Source organism: Oncorhynchus clarkii, chromosome 16 (genome assembly GCF_045791955.1).
Source record: "Oncorhynchus clarkii lewisi isolate Uvic-CL-2024 chromosome 16, UVic_Ocla_1.0, whole genome shotgun sequence".
Taxonomy (NCBI): domain Eukaryota; kingdom Metazoa; phylum Chordata; class Actinopteri; order Salmoniformes; family Salmonidae; genus Oncorhynchus; species Oncorhynchus clarkii.
Window position 1 is genome coordinate 6,412,173 of NC_092162.1, and position 27,692 is coordinate 6,439,864.

Below are 27,692 nucleotides of genomic sequence, written 5' to 3' on the forward strand. Positions count from 1 at the left end.
GTCTCACCCCACGACCCTGTGTGAAGAAATGTGTGTTTTTTGCCCATTTTAACCGCACACTTGTTGTTTGTGTACATGGATTTTATAATGTCGTATGTTTTACCCCCAACACCACTTTCCATCAGTTTGTATAGCAGACCCTCATGCCAAATTGATGTCGAAGGCTTTTTTGAAATCAACAAAGCATGAGAAGACTTTGCCTTTATTTTGGTTTGTTTGGTTGTCAATTAGGGTGTGCAGGGTGAATACATGGTCTGTTGTACGGTAATTTGGTAAAAAGCCAATTTGACATTTGCTCAGTACATTGTTTTCATTGAGGAAATGTACGAGTCTGCTGTTAATGATAATGCAGAGGATTTTCCCAAGGTTACTGTTGACACATATTCCACGGTAGTTATTGGGGTCAAATTTGTCTCCACTTTTGTGGATTGGGGTGATCAGTCCTTGGTTCCAAATATTGGGGAAGATTCCAGAGCTAAGGATGATGTTAAAGAGTTCTAGTATAGCCAATTGGAATTTGTGGTCTGTATATTTTATAATTTAATTTGAGGATACCATCAACACCACAGGCCTTTTAAGGTTGAAGAGTTCGTATTAGTCCTGTAGTTCATTCAATGTAATTGGAGAATCCAGTGGGTTCTGGTAGTCTTTAATAGTTGATTCCAAGATTTATATTTGATCATGTCTATGTTTTTGCTGTTTGTTCTTCGTTACAGAGCCAAAAAGATTAGAGAAGTTAACTCTTCGTGTTTCCCAGAACTGGCTGGAGTCTATGGATTCTTCAATTACATTGAGCTGATTTCTGACGTGCTGTTCGCTCTTTTTCCGTAGTGTATTTCTGTATTGTTTTCGTGATTCAACGTAGTGAATGTGTAGACTCAGGTTTTCAGGGTCTCTTATGTTTTTAGTTAGATAGGTTTCTCAATTTCTTTCTTACGTTTTTGCATTCTTCATCAAACCATTTGTCATTGTTGTTCATTATCTTCGGTTTCTGTTGGAAATGTTTTAATTTGATAGGGAAGCTGAGAGGTCAAATATACTGTTAAGATTCTATACTGCCAAGTTTACACCTTCACTATTACAGTGGAACGTTTTATCTAGGAAGTACTTTCCTTCCATCTATAGCATTTCTTAATATTATTCAGTTCCTTTGGCTTTGATGCCTCATGATTGAGTATTGCTCTGTTCAAGTAGACTGTGATTTTGCTGTGATCTGATAGGGGTGTTAGTGGGCTGATTGTGAACACTCTGAGAGACTCTGGGTTGAGGTCAGTGATAAAGTAGTCTACAGTACTACTGCCAAGAGATGAGCTATAGGTGTACCTACCATTGGAGTCCCCTCGAAGCCTAACATTGACTATGTACATACCCAGCGTGCGACAGAGCTGCAGGAGTTGTGACCCATTTTTGTTGGTTATGTTGTCGTAGTTGTGCCTAGGGGGGCATATGGGGGAGGGAATGCTGTCACCTCCAGGCAGGTGTTTGTCCCCCTGTGTGCTGAGGGAGTCAGGTTCTTGTCCGGTTCTGGTATTTAGGTCGCCACAGACTAGTACATGTCCCTGGGCCTGCAAATGTTTGATTTCCCCCTCCAGTATGGAGAAGCTGTCTTCATTAAAGTATGGGGATTCTAGTGGGGGGATATAGGTAGCACACAGGAGGACATTTTTCTCTGAGACCATTTCCTTTTGAATTTCTAGTCAAATATAACATGTTCCTGTTTTGATTAATGTAATAGAGTGAGTTAGTTCTGCTCTATACCAAATTAGCAAACCCCCTGAGTCCCTTCCCTGTTTCACACCTGGTAGTTTGGTGGATGGGACCACCAGCTCTCTGTAACCTAGAGGGCAACCAGTGGGTCCGTCTCCTCTATACCATGTTTCTTATAGGATGACAATGTCTGTATTTCCGATATCTTTGGTGTAGTCCAGGTTGCTGCTCTTTAGGCCAAAGGCAGATGACCTCAGACCTGGGATATTACAGGATGAGTCTCTCTCTCTACCTCTCTCATTCTCTCTCTCTCTTTCTCTCTAGCCCCCTCTCTCTCTCTCTCTCTCTTTCTCTCTACCTCTCATTCTCTACCTCTCTCTCTCTACCCCTCTCTCTCTACCTCTCTCTCTCTACATCTCTCTTTCTACATCTCTCTTTCTCTGTACCATGTGATCATTGCTTACATCAACAGCAGACTCCTGAGTTCTGACCAAACTGAAGGTAAAATGGTATTTTATTTGAATTCAGTCAATGTTTAATCAACTCAATAGACAGACTATATAAGGGATTTTCTTTCTAAAGTAAAAAAAATCTGAAAACAAAGCAAAGGATAGTTAAAACATGTTGAATTAAATTATTACAATGAAACACATGAAATACATTAAAATATGGAGTCTTCATCTGTGTCTTAAACTAAGTAGACCCCAAACTATTTAAATTCTTCACAGAGGATCTTATTGTTCCAAGTTCCCCCACAGGTACCATCACAGCACAGGTACCATCACAGGTACTATCACAGGTACTATCACAGGTACCATCACAGGTACTATCACAGCACAGGCACCATCACAGGTACTATCACAGCACAGGCACCATCACAGGTACCATCAGAGCACAGGTACCATCACAGGTACCATCACAGGAGTATGAATCCAATAACAGGCCACTGACGTTAGCACTTTGAATATAATGGTATCAATTCAGACAGACACAGACAGTCAGTCAGTCAGATAGTCAGCCAGCCAGTCAGCCAGTCAGCCAGTCAGCCAGCCAGCCAGCCAGTCAGATAGTCAGTCAGATAGTCAGTCAGCCAGCCAGTCAGCCAGTCAGTCAGATAGTCAGTCAGTCAGCCAGATAGTCAGTCAGCCAACCAGTCAGATAGTCAGCCAGCCAACCAGTCAGTCAGATAGTCAGTCAGATAGTCAGTCAGCCAACCAGTCAGCCAGCCAGTCAGTCAGTCAGGAGGTAACTCACCCTACTGCCTGATGACGTGTCATCTGAAAGAAGAAGACAAAACAATGAGTTACACTGCAGTGGAGAAGGAGACAAGGAAACAAGGAAACCAGCTAGGACACATGGTCACAAGAGTTAATGTGCTCATCACAACAAAGGCAGTAGAAAACCACAGGAAAAGACAGGTGTATGTATAGAGTGACCGTGTGGTAGCAGAACCTGAAAAGGTAGGCTGCTCCGTACTGGCACCAACTGTCAACTTAATGAAGGCAATAGAAACCATAACAACATTACAACAGGGAACATGCTGTGTGTGGAAAATGACATTATGGACAGACAACACTGTATAGAATAACAACATCATTGAAATAGGTCATAGGTTATAGGTCATAGGTTATAGGTTATAGGTCATGTCCTAATGTTTCAAGTAACTTGACACATTTACGATGTTCCCAAAAATGGACTAAATCGCATTTAAATTAAATTTACATTTAATTCGAATCCAATAGTATGAAAATGTTTACAAACTAAAGACCTGCGTGCCAAAATATAAAAAAAAAAAAGAATATTCTCTTCTCTTTGTCACATGTTAAGATGATGAAGAGGAGGAGGCTGTAGTGTCTGATGAAGAGGAGGAGGCAGTAGTGTGTCTGATGAAGAGGAGGCTGTAGTGTGTCTGATGAAGAGGAGGCTGTAGTGTGTCTGATGAAGAGGAGGAGGCTGTAGTGTGTGTGATGAAGAGGAGGAGGCTGTGTGTCTGATGAAGAGGAGGAGGCTGTGTGTCTGATGAAGAGGAGGAGGCTGTAGTGTGTCTGATGAAGAGGAGGAGGCTGTAGTGTGTCTGATGAAGAGGAGGAGGCTGTAGTGTGTGTGATGAAGAGGAGGAGGTTGTAGTGTGTGTGATGAAGAGGAGGAGGAGTGTGTGTGAAGAGGAGGAGGCTGTGTGTGATGAAGAGGAGGAGGCTGTGTGTCTGATGAAGAGGAGGAGGCTGTGTGTGTCTGATGAAGAGGAGGAGGCTGTAGTGTGTCTGATGAAGAGGAGGAGGCTGTGTGTCTGATGAAGAGGAGGAGGCTGTGTGTCTGATGAAGAGGAGGAGGCTGTAGTGTGTCTGATGAAGAGGAGGAGGCTGTGTGTCTGATGAAGAGGAGGAGGCTGTGTGTCTGATGAAGAGGAGGAGGCTGTAGTGTGTCTGATGAAGAGGAGGAGGCTGTAGTGTGTCTGATGAAGAGGAGGAGGCTGTGTGTCTGATGAAGAGGAGGAGGCTGTGTGTCTGATGAAGAGGAGGAGGCTGTGTGTCTGATGAAGAGGAGGAGGCTGTGTGTCTGATGAAGAGGAGGAGGCTGTAGTGTGTCTGATGAAGAGGAGGAGGCTGTAGTGTGTCTGATGAAGAGGAGGAGGCTGTAGTGTGTGTGATGAAGAGGAGGAGGTTGTAGTGTGTGTGATGAAGAGGAGGAGGCTGTGTGTCTGATGAAGAGGAGGAGGCTGTAGTGTGTCTGATGAAGAGGAGGAGGCTGTAGTGTGTCTGATGAAGAGGAGGAGGCTGTAGTGTGTCTGATGAAGAGGAGGAGGCTGTGTGTCTGATGAAGAGGAGGAGGCTGTGTGTCTGATGAAGAGGAGGAGGCTGTAGTGTGTCTGATGAAGAGGAGGAGGCTGTAGTGTGTCTGATGAAGAGGAGGAGGCTGTAGTGTGTCTGATGAAGAGGAGGAGGCTGAGGCTGTGAAGAGGAGGAGGCTGTGTGTCTGATGAAGAGGAGGAGGCTGTGTGTCTGATGAAGAGGAGGAGGCTGTAGTGTGTCTGATGAAGAGGAGGAGGCTGTAGTGTGTCTGATGAAGAGGAGGAGGCTGTAGTGTGTCTGATGAAGAGGAGGAGGCTGTGTGTCTGATGAAGAGGAGGAGGCTGTAGTGTGTCTGATGAAGAGGAGGAGGCTGTAGTGTGTCTGATGAAGAGGAGGAGGCTGTAGTGTGTCTGATGAAGAGGAGGAGGCTGTGTGTCTGATGAAGAGGAGGAGGCTGTAGTGTGTCTGATGAAGAGGAGGAGGCTGTAGTGTGTCTGATGAAGAGGAGGAGGCTGTGTGTCTGATGAAGAGGAGGAGGCTGTAGTGTGTCTGATGAAGAGGAGGAGGCTGTGTGTCTGATGAAGAGGAGGAGGCTGTAGTGTGTCTGATGAAGAGGAGGAGGCTGTAGTGTGTCTGATGAAGAGGAGGAGGCTGTAGTGTGTCTGATGAAGAGGAGGAGGCTGTAGTGTGTCTGATGAAGAGGAGGAGGCTGTGTGTCTGATGAAGAGGAGGAGGCTGTAGTGTGTCTGATGAAGAGGAGGAGGCTGTAGTGTGTCTGATGAAGAGGAGGAGGCTGTAGTGTGTCTGATGAAGAGGAGGAGGCTGTAGTGTGTCTGATGAAGAGGAGGAGGCTGTAGTGTGTCTGATGAAGAGGAGGAGGCTGTAGTGTGTCTGATGAAGAGGAGGAGGCTGTGTGTCTGATGAAGAGGAGGAGGCTGTAGTGTGTCTGATGAAGAGGAGGAGGCTGTGTGTCTGATGAAGAGGAGGAGGCTGTAGTGTGTCTGATGAAGAGGAGGAGGCTGTAGTGTGTCTGATGAAGAGGAGGAGGCTGTAGTGTGTGTGATGAAGAGGAGGAGGCTGTAGTGTGTCTGATGAAGAGGAGGCTGTAGTGTGTGTGATGAAGAGGAGGAGGCTGTAGTGTGTCTGATGAAGAGGAGGCTGTAGTGTGTCTGATGAAGAGGAGGAGGCTGTAGTGTGTGTGATGAAGAGGAGGAGGCTGTGTGTCTGATGAAGAGGAGGAGGCTGTAGTGTGTGTGATGAAGAGGAGGAGGCAGTAGTGTGCCTGATGAAGAGGAGGCTGTAGTGTGTCTGATGAAGAGGAGGAGGCTGTAGTGTGTGTGATGAAGAGGAGGAGGCTGTGTGTCTGATGAAGAGGAGGAGGCTGTAGTGTGTCTGATGAAGAGGAGGCTGTAGTGTGTGTGATGAAGAGGAGGAGGCTGTGTGTCTGATGAAGAGGAGGCTGTAGTGTGTCTGATGAAGAGGAGGAGGCTGTGTGTCTGATGAAGAGGAGGAGGCTGTAGTGTGTGTGATGAAGAGGAGGCTGTAGTGTGTGTGATGAAGAGGAGGAGGCTGTGTGTCTGATGAAGAGGAGGAGGCTGTGTGTCTGATGAAAAGGAGGAGGCTGTAGTGTGTCTGATGAAGAGGAGGAGGCAGTAGTGTGTCTGATGAAGAGGAGGAGGCTGTAGTGTGTCTGATGAAGAGGAGGAGGCTGTGTGTCTGATGAAGAGGAGGAGGCAGTGTGTCTGATGAAGAGGAGGAGGCTGTAGTGTGTCTGATGAAGAGGAGGAGGCTGTAGTGTGTCTGATGAAGAGGAGGAGGCTGTGTGTCTGATGAAGAGGAGGCTGTAGTGTGTCTGATGAAGAGGAGGAGGCTGTAGTGTGTCTGATGAAGAGGAGGAGGCTGTAGTGTGTCTGATGAAGAGGAGGAGGCTGTAGTGTGACTGATGAAGAGGAGGAGGCTGTAGTGTGTCTGATGAAGAGGAGGAGGCTGTAGTGTGTCTGATGAAGAGGAGGAGGCTGTAGTGTGTCTGATGAAGAGGAGGAGGCTGTAGTGTGTGTGATGAAGAGGAGGAGGCAGTAGTGTGTCTGATGAAGAGGAGGCTGTAGTGTGTCTGATGAAGAGGAGGAGGCTGTGTGTCTGATGAAGAGGAGGCTGTATTGTGTCTGATGAAGAGGAGGCTGTATTGTGTCTGATGAAGAGGAGGCTGTATTGTGTCTGATGAAGAGGAGGCTGTGTGTCTGATGAAGAGGAGGAGGCAGTGTGCCTGATGAAGAGGAGGTTGTAGTGTCTGATGAAGAGGAGGAGGCTGTGTGTATTGTTTTAAACATTCCAAACCCCACCAAGGGAGCTATTTTAGACTGAACCCCAGCAGTTACGTCCTCACAATGACATCAATACTAAGGCATGAAGCGTTAGGCTCAAACCCAACAGCAGACCATGACTGTTTACCACACACACACACACACGCACACACACACACACATGCGCACTGAAGCCCGTGAAGATGCTATCCTCTATAAACATTAGGGATGTGCATCTCTCCTTTCATGAAGGATTGGATATGGATGCCGATACATGGGCTCTGATCCCATACAGGAACCATACGCTTCAGTTTGAAATGACTCGGTGTGATTCGACTTGATTAGGAGAACGAATCGATGCATGAACATCATTTTCCATTCTGAATGACAATCTGCTGGAACTCAGGAACTGGGCCTCTCTGAGTTGAATCTGTCTGAGATTACTTCTATAAAGTGGCCATCTGTTAATGTGTGTGTGTGTCAGTGTGTGTGTGTGTGTGTGTGTGTGTGTGTGTGTGTGTGTGTGTGTCTGTGTCAGTGTGTGTGTGTGTGTTTGTGTGTGTCAACGTCAAATTCTGTGTGTGTAGGCACCTGAGCTGAGCCACTGGGCAGACTGAGATCCTACCACCTGAGCTGAGCCACTGGGCAGACTGAGATCCTACCACCTGAGCTCAGCCACTGGGCAGACTGAGAATCTACCACCTGAGCTGAGCCACTGGGCAGACTGAGATCCTAACACCTGAGCTGAGCCACTGGGCAGACTGAGAATCTACCACCTGAGCTGAGCCACTGGGCAGACTGAGATCCTACCACCTGAGCTCAGCCACTGGGCAGACTGAGAATCTACCACCTGAGCTGAGCCACTGGGCAGACTGAGATCCTAACACCTGAGCTGAGCCACTGGGCAGACTGAGAATCTACCACCTGAGCTGAGCCACTGGGCAGACTGAGATCCTACCACGTGAGCTGAGCCACTGGGCAGACTGAGAATCTACCACCTGAGCTGAGCCACTGGGCAGACTGAGATCCTACCACGTGAGCTGAGCCACTGGGCAGACTGAGAATCTACCAGCCCACTAACAGATTAAGGTTCGGGGCAATTTATGCTTTTTGTCCCCCCACTATTATCTGAAATCACCATAAACAACTGATTAATGTATCATTTTGTTGATAAAAAATGTTTTTGAGCTATTATACTATGTCAATAGGTGCTCTGAGAGAGAGGCCCTCGGTGCTCTGAGAGAGAGGCCCTCGGTGCTTTCACTAGCCTACACATAGAAGAAACCACCCCCATTATTTTGGGAAAATTACCATAATTTTGTGACCCTACCTGCAAGTCACTGGCTAGTGAATGATGTGTAATTCTGCCTCTCAGTCTACTTTCATTAGGTCAGTCCACCTCTAGACTTACCATGTCCTGCTACCTGCCTCTCAGTCTCCCTCTTCAATCTGCCCTGCTAACTGTCACACACACCTTCCAATTCAGGTCAGTACACTTCACTAACCTAGCCCAGCTCAGCACAGGCCATCTATACCTACACACACACGCACACACACACACACACACACATTGGCACAGATACGCACACACAAACCCTCATTTTTAACTCAAGTACTTCTAGTAAGTTGAACTCAAAGTCAAAGATAAGTTATTATTACTTGTAAAATGCTTGTGGTACTGACTCAGAACTAAATAAGAAATCCCATCAACTCTATTTTGAAGTTATGATAACAAATTCACTTTTTTTTCCCAGCATCCTCTACTGCAGGTTGTTTTTTTCTAATTGTTGTTTTGCATGTACATTGATTGATGTATTTAATCATCTTATGCTACACAAAGATAAATAACATCCAATCATTTAGTTTGATTTGTTTGTCATTTTTTCCAACACACACACTGTGATTCACAATCCAGGCAGCCAGTCTGTTTCTCTGTGGCTCCCAGCTATAAACAGAGACAGAAAGAGAGAGAGGGACATGATTTGGTTCTACTATCACCGACCAAAGAAGGTCTTCAACAGAACCTTAACAGTGTAATATTGGGCCCTGGCAGTAAATTAAAAAAAAAAACACCTAAAATCTTGATTTTCCAGAAGAAAAACGAAATAAATATAAATGCACCTTTAACAACAGCATAATTGAACACACTAAAGATGACTCATACCTTGGTCTGACCATATCTGCAAATACCATACATGTCTGGGAAACTTTAATATGGCAGTGAACACACTCAAAGATGATTCAATATCCCAATTAGAACATCACAATTAGAACATCCCAATTATTACATCCACATTAGAACATCCCAATTAGAACATCACAATTAGAACATCACAATTAGAACATTGGGGCGGCAGGGTAGCCTAGTGGTTAGAGCGTTGTACTAGTAAGCAGAAGGTTGCGAGTTCAAATCTCCGAGCTGACAAGGTACATACATATCTGTTGTTCTGCCCCTGAACAGGCAGTTAACCCACTGTTCCTAGGCCGTCATTGAAAATAAGAATTTGTTCTCAACTGTAAAAATTGTATTAGAACATCCCAATTACTACATCCACATTAGAACATCCACATTAGAACATCCCAATTAGAATGTCAACTAAAATATTTCACAGCATAATCCTACCAATGGCTCTTTACAGAAGTGAGTTTTAGGGGCCAATCAATAAACTGGAGTTTAAAATGTGGGACAAACATCCAATTGAAGTCTGACATGCAGAATTACACCAACTAAGTACACCAACTAATGCATTTAGGGCAGAATTAGGCCGCTTTCCAGTACTAATGAAAATACAAAAAACATTAAAATTTTGGCTTCACCTAAATTCAAGTCCAAATTGAAGTCTCAGATTTAAAGCACTTCAACCCGAAGAGCTGAGCCCAGAAACGAGCCCTCTCAGTCAGCGGTTGTTGGACCTCACCAACCAAGCTGACACCAGAAACGAGCCCTCTCAGTCAGCGGTTGTTGGACCTCACCAACCAAGCTGACACCAGAAACGAGCCCTCTCAGTCAGCGGTTGTTGGACCTCACCAACTAAGCTGACACCAGAAACGAGCCCTCTCAGTCAGCGGTTGTTGGACCTCACCAACCAAGCTGACACCAGAAACGAGCCCTCTCAGTCAGCGGTTGTTGGACCTCACCAACCAAGCTGACACCAGCACCGCTTCTAAAGAAAGAATTCCAATAAACAAAAAATCATGAACCAATCAAAGGACTCATATTTACAACATTGGAAAAACAAAACAAAATCCCAAAGACGACTAAATTACTATGTGAACCTAAACAGAGATTATGAATTGGCTGATTATCTCTACTCTGTCAGAGATACGAAGCAGAGACAGATCCTTACCAAGTACAGGCTGAGTGACCACCAACTGGCAATAGAAACCGGCAGACATAAAAAGACATGGCTACCCAAAGAGGAGCGTGTATGTGGTCACTGCACGACAGGGGAGGTAGAGACAGAGATGCACATTATCCTTTATTGTGAGAAATATTCCTCACCAGGAGATACATTATTCACAGAAATTACTACATTCATTAAAAATGCTCTTATTGAACCCAGAGGAAAAACTACAAATACTCATGGGCTCCTCTTGCACCCAAATATGTATTTGCCTGCCATAGCCTGAGAGACAATGAATAATAAAATATGCATAGCAAGCAGTAACTTAGTTATTATTAGTATTACTATTATTGTTATTGTTGTTGTGAGTATTATTCCAAATAGTAGTGGTACGGGTAGTAGGGGTGATGGTAACGGTGTAGTTTAATGATGGTGGTGATGGTGGTGGTATTGCAGTAGTAATGATGATGGTAGTTGTAGTTCTGATGTAATGGTGGTAGTAATGATGATGGTAGTTGTAGTTCTGATGTAATGGTGGTAGTAGTAGTAGTAATGATGATGGTAGTTGTAGTACTGATGTAATGGTGAGGATGACAGGCAGTTAGTTATATGTATATATATATATAGATATATGTTCATTTTAGTATTTAGTATGTAGAGATATTAGAGTAGTGGTAGTAGTAGATATATAAGAGGTATAAATGATACTAGTGGTGATGGCAGTAGTAGAGATATTAGAGGTATAAATGATACTAGTGGTGATGGTAGTAGTAGAGATATTAGAGGTATAAATGATACTAGTGGTAATGGCAGTAGAGATATTAGAGGTATAAATGATACTAGTGGTAGTAGTAGAGATATTAGAGGTATAAATGATACTAGTGGTGATGGTAGAGATATTAGAGGTATAAATTATACTAGTGGTAATGGTAGTAGTAGAGATATTAGAGGTATAAATGATACTAGTGGTGACGGTAGTAGTAGAGATATTAGAGGTATAAATTATACTAATGGTAGTAGTAGAGATATTAGAGGTATAAATGATACTAGTGGTGATGGTGGTAGAGATATTAGAGGTATAAATGATACTAGTGGTGATGGTAGTAGTAGAGATATGAGAGGTATAAATTATACTAATGGTAGTAGTAGAGATATTAGAGGTATAAATGATACTAGTGGTAGTGGTAGTAGTAGAGATATTAGAGGTATAAATGATACTAGTGGTAATGGTAGTAGTAGAGATATTAGAGGTATAAATTATACTAATGGTAGTAGTAGAGATATTAGAGGTATAAATGATACTAGTGGTAGTGGTAGTAGTAGAGATATTAGAGGTATAAATGATACTAGTGGTAGTAGTAGAGATATTAGAGGTATAAATGATACTAGTGGTAGTGGTAGTAGTAGAGATATTAGAGGTATAAATGCTACTAGTGGTAATGGTAGTAGTAGAGATATTAGAGGTATAAATTATACTAATGGTAGTAGTAGAGATAGTAGAGGTATAAATGATACTAGTGGTAGTGGTAGTAGTAGAGATATTAGAGGTATAAATTATACTAATGGTAGTAGTAGAGATATTAGAGGTATAAATGATACTAGTGGTAGTGGTAGTAGTAGCGATATTAGAGGTATAAATGATACTAGTGGTGATGATAGTAGTAGAGATATTAGAGGTATAAATGATACTAGTGGTAGTGGTAGTAGTAGAGAAATTAGAGGTATAAATGTTACTAGTGGTAATGGTAGTAGTAGAGATATTAGAGGTATAAATGATACTAGTGGTAGTGGTAGTAGTAGAGATATTAGAGGTATAAATGCTACTAGTGGTAATGGTAGTAGTAGAGATATTAGAGGTATAAATTATACTAGTGGTGATGGTAGTAGTAGAGATATTAGAGGTATAAATGATACTAGTGGTAGTGGTAGTAGTAGAGATATTAGAGGTATAAATGATACTAGTGGTGATGGTAGAAATATTAGAGGTATAAATGATACTAGTGGTAGTAGTAGAGATATTAGAGGTATAAATGATACTAGTGGTGATGGTAGTAGTAGAGATATTAGAGGTATAAATGATACTAGTGGTGATGGTAGTAGTAGAGATATTAGAGGTATAAATGATACTAGTGGTAATGGTAGTAGTAGAGATATTAGAGGTATAAATGCTACTAGTGGTAATGGTAGTAGTAGAGATATTAGAGGTATAAATGATACTAGTGGTAATAGTATTAGTAGAGATATTAGAGGTATAAATGCTACTAGTGGTAATAGTAGTAATAGAGATATTAGAGGTATAAATTATACTAATGGTAGTAGTAGAGATATTAGAGGTATAAATGATACTAGTGGTAGTGGTAGTAGTATAGATATTAGAGGTATAAATGATACTAGTGGTGATGATAGTAGTAGAGATATTAGAGGTATAAATGATACTAGTGGTAGTGGTAGTAGTAGAGATATTAGAGGTATAAATGATACTAGTGGTGATGGTAGAGCTGTTTGAGGTATAAATGATACTAGTGGTAGTAGTAGAGATATTAGAGGTATAAATTATACTAGTGGTGATGGTAGTAGTAGAGATATTAGAGGTATAAATGATACTAGTGGTGATGGTAGTAGTAGAGATATTAGAGGTATAAATTATACTAGTGGTGATGGTAGTAGTAGAGATATTAGAGGTATAAATGATACTAGTGGTAGTGGTAGTAGTAGAGATATTAGAGGTATAAATGCTACTAGTGGTGATGGTAGTAGTAGAGATATTAGAGGTATAAATGATACTAGTGGTGATGGTAGTAGTAGAGATATCAGAGGTATAAATGCTACTAGTGGTGATGGTAGTAGTAGAGATACTAGAGGTATACATGATACTAGTGGTGATGGTAGAGATATTAGAGGTATAAATGATACTAGTGGTAATGGTAGTAGAGATATTAGAGGTATAAATGATACTAGTGGTGATGGTAGAGATATTAGAGGTATAAATGATACTAGTGGTAATGGTAGTAGAGATATTAGAGGTATAAATGATACTAGTGGTGATGGTAGAGATATTAGAGGTATAAATGATACTAGTGGTGATAGTAGAGATATTAGAGGTATAAATGATACTAGTGGTGATGGTAGAGATATTAGAGGTATAAATGATACTAGTGGTGATAGTAGAGATATTAGAGGTATAAATGATACTAGTGGTGATGGTAGAGATATTAGAGGTATAAATGATACTAGTGGTATTGGTAGTAGTAGAGATATTAGAGGTATAAATGATACTAGTGGTAATAGTAGTAGTAGAGATATTAGAGGTATAAATGATACTAGTGGTGATCGTAGTAGTAGAGATATTAGAGGTATAAATGATACTAGTGGTGATGGTAGTAGTAGAGATATTAGAGGTATAAATGATACTAGTGGTAATGGTGGTAGAGATATTAGAGGTATAAATTATACTAGTGGTAATGGTAGTAGTAGAGATATTAGAGGTATAAATGATACTAGTGGTAATGGTATTAGAGATATTAGAGGTATAAATGATACTAGTGGTAGTAGTAGAGATATTAGAGGTATAAATGATACTCGTGGTAGTGGTAGTAGTAGAGATATTAGAGGTATAAATGATACTAGGGGTAATGGTAGAGATATTAGAGGTATAAATGATACTAGTGGTGATGGTAGTAGTAGAGATATTAGAGGTATAAATGATACTAGTGAGGATGGTAGAGATATTAGAGGTATAAATGATACTAGTGGTGATGGTAGAGATAATAGAGGTATAAATTATACTAGTGGGGATATTATTTTTCTTCATTATTTTATTACAATGTATATTGTATACATTGCTGCTTTAGTAATATTGACTATTTGTCCCTAAACAGAGAGTACACACTGGCAGAATACCTGACCACTGTCACTGACCCAAATTTAAGGAAAGCTTTGACTATGTACAGACTCAGTGAGCATAGCCTTGCTATTGAGAAATGCCACCGTAGGCTGACATGGCTCTCAAGAGAAGACAGGCTATGTGCACACTGCCCACAAAATGAGATGGAAACTGAGCTGCACTTCCTAACCTCCTGCCAAATGTATGACCATATTAGAGAGACATAATTCCCTCAGATTACACAGATCCACAAAGAATTTGAAAACAAATCCAATTTTGATAAACTCCCAAATCTACTGGGTGAAATTCCACAGTGTGCCAATATCACAGCAGCAAGATTTGTGACCTGTTGCCACGAGAAAAGGGCAACCAGTGAAGAACAAACACCATTGTAAATACAACCCATATTTATGCTCATTTATTTTCCCTTTTGTACTTCAACTATTTGGACATAACATGACATTTTAAATGTCTTTTTTCTTTTAGAACTTCTGTGAGTGTAATGTTTAATGTACATTTTTATTGTTTATTTCACTTTTGGTTATTATCTACTTATTATCTACATCTTTGGCAATGTTAACATGTTTCCAATGCCATTAAGCCCTTCAAATAAAATTGAAATTGAGAGACAGAAAGAGAGATTGAGAGAGAGAGAGAGATAAACAGAGATAGGGAGAGTGACAGAGAGAGGGTGTACTTCGTCATCAGTCTGGCAAACATAACAGCCCTGGCCCTGCCCCCTCTGACCAACTCCCGTCTAGGACAGAACACCTTCTACCTGACTACACTTCCCAGAATGCACCATAATAAGGAAGAGGACACAATGACCTGCTTGTTTTTCTGGGGAGTGTGTGTGTGTGTGTGTGTGTGTGTGTGTGTGTGTGTGTGTGTGTGTGTGTGTGTGTGTGTGTGTGTGTGTGTGTGTGTGTGTGTCTGTGTGTCTGTGTGTCTGTGTGTGTGTGTGTACTGGCCTGGATTACAGACTTGCTGACGTCAACAACAGAGAAAGGCTTCCTCTCAATGGAGAGCAGCTGGAGCTGATCAAAACCCTCTCAATGGAGAACAGCTGGAGCTGATTAAACCCCTCTCAATGGAGAACAGCTGAGCTGATCAAACCCCTCTCAATGGAGAACAGCTGGAGCTGATCAAACCCGTCTCAATGGAGAACAGCTGGAGCTGATTAAACCCCTCTCAATGGAGAACAGCTGGAGCTGATCAAACCCGTCTCAATGGAGAACAGCTGGAGCTGATCAAACCCCTCTCAATGGAGATCTGCCCGAGGGGGTTATTCAACTGGCCCCTCCGTCGCGACGTCCCCTGAATGCCCATCTGATAGCCTGCTAGCCGCGGCCCACTAGCTGTCTAGAGCATATCGACTGTTAGCTGAATATGTCCATCGGACAATTTCTTGGTCCACTATACCTATTTTTGCCAATTGGGCTGGTCCCCTTTACCACACGGAACCTTACTAATCCATAACAACTGGTTTACCTGACGTAAATGCACGAGGAGGCTATAAACAGACTTCCTCCGTCACGACGTCCCTCTGAGGCCCGTCTGCTAGCTTGCTAGCCCCGGCCCGCTAGCTGTCTGAATCGCTGTGTCTCCAACCAACCTCACTACTCACTGGATCCTATGATCACTCGGCTAAGCATGCCTCTCCCTAATGTCAATATGCCTTGTCCATTGCTGTTCTGGTTAGTGTTTATTGTCTTATTTCACTAGAGAGCCTCTAGCCCTGCTCACTATACCTTATCCAACCCTTCAGTTCCACCTCCCACACATGCGATGACATCACCTCGTTTAAATGATGTTTCTAGAGACAATATCTCTCTCATCATCCCTCAATGCCTAGGTTTACCTCCACTGTACCCACAGTCCTCTTCTGTACTCCCTGTTCACCCACGACTGCATGGCTTTGCACGACACCACCAAGCTTGCTGACGACACCACGGTTACAGGCCTGATAACCAACCACGACGAGTCAGCCTATAGGGAGGAGGTAAGTGAACTGGCAAATGTGGTGTCTTGACACCAACATCTCCCTCAACGTCAGCAAAAGAAAGGAGTTAATTGTTGACTTCCGGAATCAGAGGAGGGAACATACCCCAATCCACGTGAATGGTACTGCAGTAGAGAGAGTCAGCAGTATTAAGTTCCTCAGAGTCCACATCACAGAGGACTTGACATGGACCAACAACACCACCACTCTGGTCAAATTGGCGCAACAGCGTCTCTACTTTCTAAGGCGGCTGGCTGCTCTCCAAATACTACCGCTACGCCATCGAGAGCATCCTGACCGGTTGCATCACGGCCTGGTACGGGAATTGCTTCGTCCACGACCGCAAGGCCCTCCAGCGGGTGGTGAACATCATCACGGGGACCTTGCTTCCACCCATTCAGGACTAGTTGAAATGGTGCCAGAGGAAGGCCTGTAGCATCATCAAGAACACCACACAGCCCAGCTGCGAGCTGATCTTATAGTCGGGCAGATGGTATCGGAGCATGAGGTCTGATACCAACAGGCTCAGAGACAGTTTCTCTCTACAAACCATCAGACTGTATCAGAGCATGAGGTCTGATACCAACAGGCTCAGAGACAGTTTCTCTCTACAAACCATCAGACTGTATCAGAGCATGAGGTCTGATACCAACAGGCTCAGAGACAGTTTCTCTCTTACAAACCATCAGACTGTATCAGAGCATGAGGTCTGATACCAACAGGCTCAGAGACAGTTTCTCTCTACAAACCATCAGACTGTATCAGAGCATGAGGTCTGATACCAACAGGCTCAGAGACAGTTTCTCTCTACAAACCATCAGACTGTATCAGAGCATGAGGTCTGATACCAACAGGCTCAGAGACAGTTTCTCTCTACAAACCAGAGACATTTACTTTATCTTCATATTGTTTTATTTTATTATTTCTTATTGTTGTTGTATTGTCCAGAAGGAACCTGCAAGTAAGCATTTGATTGGACGATGTACACCGAGTGTACAAAACATTAAGAACGCCTTCCTAATATGGAGTTGCACCCCTTCCCTTTTGCCCTCAGAACAGACTCAATTTGTCAGGGAATTGGACTCTACAAGGTGTTGAAAACGTTCCACAGGGATGCTGGCCCATGTTGACTCTACAAGGTGTTGAAAACATTCCACAGGGATGCTGGCCCATGTTGACTCTACAAGGTGTTGAAAACGTTCCACAGGGATGCTGGCCCATGTTGACTCTACAAGGTGTTGAAAACGTTCCACAGGGATGCTGGTCCATATTGACTCTACAAGGTGTTGAAAACGTTCCACAGGGATGCTGGTCCATGTTGACTCTACAAGGTGTTGAAAGCGTTCCACAGGGATGCTGGTCCATGTTGACTCTACAAGGTGTTGAAAGCGTTCCACAGGGATGCTGGTCCATGTTGACTCTACAAGGTGTTGAAAACGTTCCACAGGGATGCTGGTCCATGTTGACTCCACAAGGTGTTGAAAGCGTTCCACAGGGATGCTGGTCCATGTTGACTCTACAAGGTGTTGAAAGCGTTCCACAGGGATGCTGGTCCATGTTGACTCCACAAGGTGTTGAAAGCGTTCAACAGAGATGCTGGTCCATGTTGACTCCACAAGGTGTTGAAAGCGTTCCACAGAGATGCTGGTCCATGTTGACTCCAATGCTTCCCACCGTTGTGTCAAGTTGGCTGGATGTCCTTTGGGATGGTGGACCATTCTTGATACACACGGGAAACTGTTGAGTGTGGAAAACCCAGTAGCGTTGCAGTTCTTGACACAAACCGGTGCGCCTGGCGCCTACTACCATACATACCGCCTACTACGGGGGGTTCAAAAGGTACTTAAATATTTTGTCTTGTCCATTCACCCTCTGAATGGCACACATACACAATCCATGTCTCAAGACTTAAAAATCCTTATTTAGCTTGTCTCCTCCCCTTCATCTACACTGATTGAAGTGGATTTAACAAGTGACATCAATAAGGGATCATAGATTTCACCTGGATTCACATGGTCAGTCTGTTCCCATGGAAAGAGCAGGTGTTCTTAATGTTTTGTACACTCAGTGTAGACCATGCTTATCCTGTACACTCAGTGTATACCATGCTTATCCTGTACACTCAGTGTAGACCATGCTTATCCTGTACACTCAGTGTATACCATGCTTATCCTGTACACTCAGTGTAGACCATGCTTATCCTGTACACTCAGTGTAGACCATGCTTATCCTGTACACTCAGTGTAGACCATGCTTATCCTGTACACTCAGTGTAGACCATGCTTATCCTGTACACACAACTAATAAAACGTTAAACTTGGATAAGAGCATCTGCTAAATGACTAAATGAAGAACACAATATATAATAATACTCTTTGATTGGCTGACTGGCTGATTGGCTGACTGGCTGTTTGGCTGACTGGCTGTTTGGCTGACTGCCTGTTTGGCTGACTGCCTGTTTGGCTGACTGGCTGTTTGGCTGACTGCCTGGCTGACTGGCTGATTGGCTGACTGGCTGACTGGCTGATTGGCTGACTGATTGGCTGATTGGCTGACTGGCTGTTTGGCTGACTGGCTGTTTGGCTGACTGCCTGGCTGACTGGCTGACTGGCTGATTGGCTGTTTGGCTGACTGCCTGTTTGGCTGACTGCCTGGCTGACTGGCTGATTGGCTGACTGCCTGGCTGATTGGCTGACTGGCTGATTGGCTGACTGGCTGATTGGCTGACTGCCTGGCTGATTGGCTGACTGGCTGATTGGCTGACTGGCTGACTGCCTGGCTGATTGGCTGACTGGCTACAGTCTGTAGCCCTCATGTAGAAAAACTGAAAAATGCAAAATAAACATTGACAAATCTCACCTCTACCAGCTCTCCTAAACATAACCCAACTCACAGCCACACCCTCGGCCAGCCCCCTCCACACACACTGACACACAGAAACACCCTGCCCCCCTTTCGGGACGGCGCTGGTCCCAGGAGGTTGTTTCTGACGTCAGTAGGAGAGATGGGGGCCAGTCAGGCCTGTGGGCCATTGATGGATGTGCTAGGTCTGTGAGCTTAGAATAGGAAAGGTTTTTGATACCTGCAGACCTGCTACTGTTCTTATAAAGGGTTTATAGGTCATTCATAACGCACTTCATAAGCACTGCATAGGCACTACATAGAGGTTGTTACATGCAGTCCTGCTGCTACTGTTCTTATAAACGCTTCATAGGTCATTCATAAAGTCTTCATAAGCACTGCATAGGCACTACATAGAGGTTGTTACATGCAGTCTTGCTGCCTCTGTTCTTATAAAAGCTTCATAGCGTAAAACTTAAAATAGCTCAAGCCTTTATTTGCTGAGATCAATGAACACAACAGGCACTGAATAGAGGAGACGGGCTTCTGTGTGAGTCAGGCATCCATTTCCTTAATGTACACAGCTTTTGCTCATTTTGAATAGTATATTGTTTAATTTCGGCATTCCCTTCCAGCATTTTAAAACCAATAACTTCATTTCCTGCACTAACGGGTTATCATTTACAGACAGTAACCACGTTTCCATCCAACCATTTCACGCGGACGAAATGACCTGACGAAATGACCCGACGAAATGACCTGACGAAATGACCTGACGAAATGACCCGACGAAATGACCTGACGAAATGACCTGACGAAATGACCCGACGAAATGACCCGACGAAATGACCCGACGAAATGACCTGACGAAATGACCTGACGAAATGACCTGACGAAATGACCTGACGAAATGACCTGACGAAATGACCTGACGAAATGACCCGACGAAATGACCTGACGAAATGACCTGACGAAATGACCTGATGAAAAGTCACATCACTGAGCTGACGGAGAACACGAAACACCGGTACAATTTTATAAATGCAGATAGAAAATGTGTTCGTTCGACAAGGTGGGATCTTTTCGCGTATGTAGAATGAATTATGCGAGAACTATCGGTGGAAACTTGGGAGTCACTAGATGATACAGTTCGGGAAACCATGCAGTTTACTAGAGCTACAGATGAAATAAGTTCTGATGAACTTCACAGGGTGGTGAAAGTGCACTGTGATGAGCTTTTCTCCTTTTCCAATAAATACCAAGGGTCTTATTCTGATGACATGATGATCGATTCTTGGCTACCATTTGATATATTCTCACTCTTATCCATAATAATGTCATTATGCAGGGGACTAGCCTACCTACACTGTATCTGTAAACTGTTAGCTAGAGCAGTCGTGCCAAGACCACAGTGGGTACATTTGCTATAATAACACAATAGTTTTAGTGCCAAAAACATAAGAAAAGTTTAAAATGCGATAGAAACTAATGTAACTTTTTTTTTTTTTTTAAACGCAAACCCAATTTAACCACAAAAGTTATTTTTTAAGTGCACTGTCATCACGCACAACCTATCTGTAAAAGTCAGTTTGATGGAAACACATCTCTGATGGGAAAATGTGCATATTGTTTTATGCAGTTTTTAGAATATTTGCATGAAAATCTGTCTATATGTCTATTATGTCTATATTTTGAAGGGGAAAAAAAAACTTTTAAAATTATTCTCCTCTTTGACTGTGCATTTTTGGCAGATCTTACTTATGCCACTAGAGGGCGATCAGCAATTTATAGGTTACTGTACTCCCGAAGTTGTGGACTGTTTTTTTCCTTGCCAGTTAGCTAGCAGATCTCAGCTGTTAGCAGCCAATGGCAGGCAGATCTCAGCTGTTAGCAGCCAATGGATAGCAGATCTCAGCTATTAGCAGCCAATGGCTAGCAGAGCTCAGCTGTTAGCAGCCAATGGCTAGCAGAGCTCAGCTGTTAGCAGCCAATGGCAGGCAGATCTCAGCTGTTAGCAGCCAATGGCAGGCAGATCTCAGCTGTTAGCAGCCAATGGCAGGCAGATCTCAGCTGTTAGCAGCCAATGGCAGGCAGATCTCAGCTGTTAGCAGCCAATGGCAGGCAGATCTCAGCTGTTAGCAGCCAATGGCAGGCAGATCTCAGCTGTTAGCAGCCAATGGCAGGCAGATCTCAGCTGTTAGCAGCCAATGGCAGGCAGATCTCAGCTGTTAGCAGCCAATGGCTATAAGTTTTTTACTGGCGATAAAAATGGATGATAGCCATAACTGTTAAGACTCATTACTGAATTATTTAATGTAACACATCAAACATTAAACCTCATAAACAATGAATGATAATTAATGCTAACCTCGTAAACAATTCATTTAGATCCGGCGTTTATTTGAAACAGGCGTTTATGTGCTGAAATGTGGGCCGTTGCCCAGCTATTAAAAGGGACAGGCGGCTATTTGAGACTGTGTTGAATTGAAGTTTTACAGTAATTCATAAAGTCTTTATAAGGACAACACATCCTCTATAAACTAGCTGGTGCTCCATTGAGACCTACAGTATGTAACAGTGTATCGTGAGAGGTGTGTGTGAGTTACCTGCAGGCAGGCTACCGCTGCTCTTCCTCTTGTGCCATCTGTCCAGCGTCTCTGAACTCACGCTCTCCGATACAAACTCATCCAGCATCTGAGGGTGAAGGGAGAGGTAGGCCTTCACTTTGTCATCCGTCAGACCTGCACAACAACACGGGACAGAGGACATCAGCTCTTTCATTCATTCATTACTTCTTCATTTACACATATTTCATTCATTCATTACTTCCTAATTTACACATCTTTCATTCATTACTTAATTTATACATCTTTCATTCATTCATTACCTCTTCATTTACACATCGTTCATTCATTCATTTCCTCTTCATTTACACATCTTTCATTCATTCATTACTTCTTCATTTACACATCTTTCATTCATTCATTACTTCTTCATTTACACATCGTTCATTCATTCATTACCTCTCATTTATTACATATTTCATTAATTCATTACTTCTTCATTTATTACATATTTCATTCATTCATTACTTCTTCATTTACACATCTTTCATTCATTCATTACTTCCTAATTTACACATCTTTCATTCATTACTTAATTTATACATCTTTCATTCATTCATTACCTCTCATTTATTACATATTTCATTAATTCATTACTTCTTCATTTATACATCTTTCATTCATTCATTACTTCTTCATTTACACATCTTTCATTCATTCATTACTTCTTCATTTATACATCTTTCATTCATTTATTACCTCTTCATTTATACATCTTTCATTCATTCATTACCTCTTTCATTTACACATCTTTCATTCATTCATTACTTCTTCATTTATACATCTTTCATTCATTTACACATCTTTCATTCATTCATTAGTTCTTCATTTATACATCTTTCATTCATTCATTACTTCTTCATTACACATCTTCCATTCATTCATTACCTCTCATTTATTACATATTTAATTCATTCATTACCTCTTTCATTTATTGCATATTTCATTCATTCATTACCTCTTCATTTATACATCTTTCATTCATTCATTACCTCTTCATTACACATATTTCATTCATTCATTACCTCTTTCATTTATTGCATATTTCATTCATTCATTACCTCTTTCATTTATTGCATATTTAATTCATTCATTACCTCTTTCATTTATTGCATATTTCATTCATTCATTACCTCTTCATTTATACATCTTTCATTCATTCATTACCTCTTCATTACACATCTTTCATTCATTCATTACCTCTCATTTATTGCATATTTCATTCATTACCGCTTTCATTCATTACATCTTTAATTAATTCATTCATTACCTCTTTTAGTCATTATATATTTCATGAATTACCTATTTCATTCATTTTATATTTCATTCAATAATTTCCTTTTTTATACATTAATTCCATCTTTCATTCATTCCATCTCCCTTCTAAAAAAAAACAGCATAGACCAGCATAGGCTGGTGACAGGCCTTCCTTGTGTTTTCGCAGGTGACAGGCCTTCCTTGTGTTTTCGCAGGTGACAGGCCTTCCTTATGTTTTCACTGGTGACCAGCCTTCCTTTTGTTTTCACTGGTGACCAGCCTTCCTTTTGTTTTCACTGGTGACCAGCCTTCCTTTTGTTTTCACTGGTGACCAGCCTTCCTTATGTTTTCACTGGTGACCAGCCTTCCTTATGTTTTCACTGGTGACCAGAATTCCTTATGTTTTCACTGGTGACCAGCCTTCCTTATGTTTTCACTGGTGACCAGCCTTCCTTATGTTTTCACTGGTGACCAGCCTTCCTTTTGTTTTCGCGGGTGACCAGTCTTCCTTTCGTTTTCACGGGTGACCAGCCTTCCTTGTGTTTTCGCAGGTGACCAGCCTTCCTTGTGTTTTTGCAGGTGACCAGCCTTCCTTGTGTTTTTGCTGGTGACCAGCCTTCCTTGTGTTTTTGCTGGTGACCAGCCTTCCTTTCGTTTTCGCGGGTGACCAGCCTTCCTTGTGTTTTTGCTGGTGACCAGCCTTCCTTTCGTTTTCGCGGGTGACCAGTCTTCCTTTCGTTTTCACGGGTGACCAGTCTTCCTTTTGTTTTCGCTGTTGACCACCTAATAACCATATACCGATCCTAAATTTACCAGCATACGCTGGTCACCCCGCAAAACCAGCATCAAGTCACATTATGCTAGCTTTCAAAGTGAAGTCTATCTCCCACAAACTACAATCAGAATGACTAGCAGGATTAGGACGATCAGTGAATGACCCTACCTAAACCATGTAAACTAGAACAACCTTTTCATTAATGGGTGCAATGAATCCAACTCACAGATTGGATTTGTTTAGAAAATGTAAAAATCTAATTTATCTTCGTTTAGCAATTTAAAAAAAAATCTAACAGCAGTAGAGCATGTGTCACGTTCGTTAGAAGAATTATCGGACCAAGGTGCAAAGCGATATGGTTTCCACATATTTATTTAGTGAAACGCACAAAACAACAAAGAATAAACAAAACGTGAAGACAATGAAGTGCTCACAGGCAACTAAACATAAACAAGATCCCACAAACACAGGTGGGAAAATGAACTACTTAAATATGATCCCCAATTAGAGACAACGATTACCAGCTGCCTCTAATTGGGAATCATACAAAACACCAACGTAGAAAAAGAAACTAGAACATAGACATAGATATACTAGATCACCCCTTAGTCACGCCCTGACCTACTACACCGTAGAGAAAAAATGGCTCCATGGTCAGGGGGTGACAGCATGCTGGGAAATATGTTAAAGATGGGCGTGGTTTGAGGGGTTCTGTGATGGTTTTGAAGAACCCTCCTGTTCTTTCCCTTTCCACCATGTTTTCCTTTCCTTGTCATGAAATTGCTTCTGCTTTGGAACTTGATTGGCAGATCGCATACAACTTTTAGGTGCATACACCGCCACCTACTGTACTGGAGAGAGAGGCCATTCACAGTCTACCTACTGTACTGGAGTGTGAGGCCATTCACAGTCTAGCTACTGTACTGGAGAGAGAGGCCAGTCTCAGTCTACCTACTGTACTGGAGAGAGAGGCCAGTCACAGTCTACCTACTGTACTGGAGAGAGAGGCCAGTCACAGTCTACCTACTGTACTGGAGAGAGAGGCCAGTCACAGTCTACCTACTGTACTGGAGAGAGAGGCCAGTCACAGTCTACCTACTGTACTGGAGAGAGAGGCCAGTCACAGTCTACCTACTGTACTGGAGAGAGAGGCCAGTCACAGTCTACCTACTGTACTGGAGAGAGAGGCCAGTCACAGTCTACCTACTGTACTGGAGAGAGAGGCCAGTCTCAGTCTACCTACTGTACTGGAGTGTGAGGCCATTCACAGTCTACCTACTGTACTGGAGAGAGAGGCCAGTCACAGTCTACCTACTGTACTGGAGAGAGAGGCCAGTCACAGTCTACCTACTGTACTGGAGTGTGAGGCCATTCACAGTCTACCTACTGTACTGGAGAGAGAGGCCAGTCTCAGTCTACCTACTGTACTGGAGAGAGAGGCCAGTCTCAGTCTACCTACTGTACTGGAGAGAGAGGCCAGTCTCAGTCTACCTACTGTACTGGAGAGAGAGGCCAGTCTCAGTCTACCTACTGTACTGGAGAGAGAGGCCAGTCACAGTCTACCTACTGTACTGGAGAGAGAGGCCAGTCTCAGTCTACCTACTGTACTGGAGAGAGAGGCCAGTCACAGTCTACCTACTGTACTGGAGTGTGAGGCCATTCACAGTCTACCTACTGTACTGGAGAGAGAGGCCAGTCTCAGTCTACCTACTGTACTGGAGAGAGAGGCCAGTCTCAGTCTACCTACTGTACTGGAGAGTGAGGCCAGTCTCAGTCTACCTACTGTACTGGAGAGAGAGGCCAGTCACAGTCTACCTACTGTACTGGAGAGAGAGGCCAGTCACAGTCTACCTACTGTACTGGAGAGAGAGGCCAGTCACAGTCTAGCTACTGTACTGGAGAGAGAGGCCAGTCACAGTCTACCTACTGTACTGGAGAGAGAGGCCAGTCACAGTCTACCTACTGTACTGGAGAGAGAGGCCAGTCACAGTCTAGCTACTGTACTGGAGAGAGAGGCCAGTCACAGTCTACCTACTGTACTGGAGAGAGAGGCCAGTCACAGTCTAGCTACTGTACTGGAGAGAGAGGCCAGTCACAGTCAACCTACTGTACTGGAGAGAGAGGCCAGTCACAGTCTAGCTACTGTACTGGAGAGAGAGGCCAGTCACAGTCTACCTACTGTACTGGAGAGAGAGGCCAGTCACAGTCTACCTACTGTACTGGAGAGAGAGGCCAGTCACAGTCTACCTACTGTACTGGAGAGAGAGGCCAGTCACAGTCTACCTACTGTACTGGAGAGAGAGGCCAGTCTCAGTCTACCTACTGTACTGGAGAGAGAGGCCAGTCACAGTCTACCTACTGTACTGGAGAGAGAGGCCAGTCACAGTCTACCTACTGTACTGGAGAGAGAGGCCAGTCACAGTCTACCTACTGTACTGGAGAGAGAGGCCAGTCACAGTCTACCTACTGTACTGGAGAGAGAGGCCAGTCACAGTCTACCTACTGTACTGGAGAGAGAGGCCAGTCACAGTCTACCTACTGTACTGGAGAGAGAGGCCAGTCACAGTCTACCTACTGTACTGGAGAGAGAGGCCAGTCACAGTCTACCTACTGTACTGGAGAGAGAGGCCAGTCACAGTCTACCTACTGTACTGGAGAGAGAGGCCAGTCACAGTCTACCTACTGTACTGGAGAGAGAGGCCAGTCTCAGTCTACCTACTGTACTGGAGAGAGAGGCCAGTCACAGTCTACCTACTGTACTGGAGAGAGAGGCCAGTCACAGTCTACCTACTGTACTGGAGAGAGAGGCCAGTCACAGTCTACCTACTGTACTGGAGAGAGAGGCCAGTCACAGTCTACCTACTGTACTGGAGAGAGAGGCCAGTCACAGTCTACCTACTGTACTGGAGAGAGAGGCCAGTCACAGTCTACCTACTGTACTGGAGAGAGAGGCCAGTCACAGTCTACCTACTGTACTGGAGAGAGAGGCCAGTCACAGTCTACCTACTGTACTGGAGAGAGAGGCCAGTCACAGTCTACCTACTGTACTGGAGAGAGAGGCCAGTCACAGTCTACCTACTGTACTGGAGAGAGAGGCCAGTCACAGTCTACCTACTGTACTGGAGAGAGAGGCCAGTCACAGTCTACCTACTGTACTGGAGAGAGAGGCCAGTCACAGTCTACCTACTGTACTGGAGAGAGAGGCCATTCACAGTCTACCTACTGTACTGGAGTGTGAGGCCATTCACAGTATACCTACTGTACTGGAGAGTGAGGCCATTCACAGTATACCTACTGTACTGGAGAGAGGCCAGTCACAGTATACCTACTGTACTGGAGAGTGAGGCCAGTCACATTATACCTACTGTACTGGAGAGTGAGGCCAGTCACATTATACCTACTGTACTGGAGTGGCCAGTCACATTATACCTACTGTACTGGAGAGTGAGGCCAGTCACATTATACCTACTGTACTGGAGAGAGGCCAGTCACATTATACCTACTGTACTGGAGAGTGAGGCCAGTCACAGTCTACCTACTGTACTGGAGAGAGAGGCCAGTCACAGTCTACCTACTGTACTGGAGAGAGGCCAGTCACAGTATACCTACTGTACTGGAGGATGAGGCCAGACACAGTATACCTACTGTACTGGAGAGTGAGGCCAGTCACAGTCTACCTACTGTACTGGAGAGTGAGGCCAGACACAGTGTACCTACTGTACTGGAGAGTGAGGCCAGTCACAGTCTACCTACTGTACTGGAGAGTGAGGCCAGACACAGTCTACCTACTGTACTGGAGAGTGAGGCCAGTCACAGTCTACCTACTGTACTGGAGAGTGAGGCCAGACACAGTATACCTACATTAAATTCTCTTGATTAGTCTGTTCCTCTAAGAAAGTGAAATAGAGCCCTAGACACCATTAAAAACCTGCTTCCCCATTCCACTACTTAGACCCTATCTGCTCCTGCACCGTGCCAACGGGCTGGGAGGACGGGACACCACCCCTCATTAAAACCCACTACCCCATTCCACTACTTAGACCCTATCTGCTCCTGCACCGTGCCAACGGGCTGGGAGGACGGGACACCACCCCTCATTAAAACCCACTACCCCATTCCACTACTTAGACCCTATCTGCTCCTGCACCGGTAGAGTTATTCCCTGGGGTA

General features: G+C 43.5%; 1 protein-coding gene across 4 annotated transcripts in view; it reads right to left on the reverse strand.

Moving 5' to 3' along the window:
* The window catches only part of LOC139367897 (cAMP and cAMP-inhibited cGMP 3',5'-cyclic phosphodiesterase 10A-like), a 132,859-nt gene that overhangs the window by 66,787 nt on the left and 38,380 nt on the right, over positions 1–27,692 (reverse strand). For all 4 annotated transcript variants that reach the window (XM_071106270.1, XM_071106268.1, XM_071106269.1 and 1 more), the window contains exons 2-3: positions 21,473–21,607; positions 2,962–2,984 (exon numbers count right to left, since the gene is read on the reverse strand). In XM_071106270.1, coding sequence (XP_070962371.1) covers positions 2,962–2,984; positions 21,473–21,607 — 158 coding nt within the window. The remainder of the gene's footprint in view (positions 1–2,961; positions 2,985–21,472; positions 21,608–27,692) is intronic.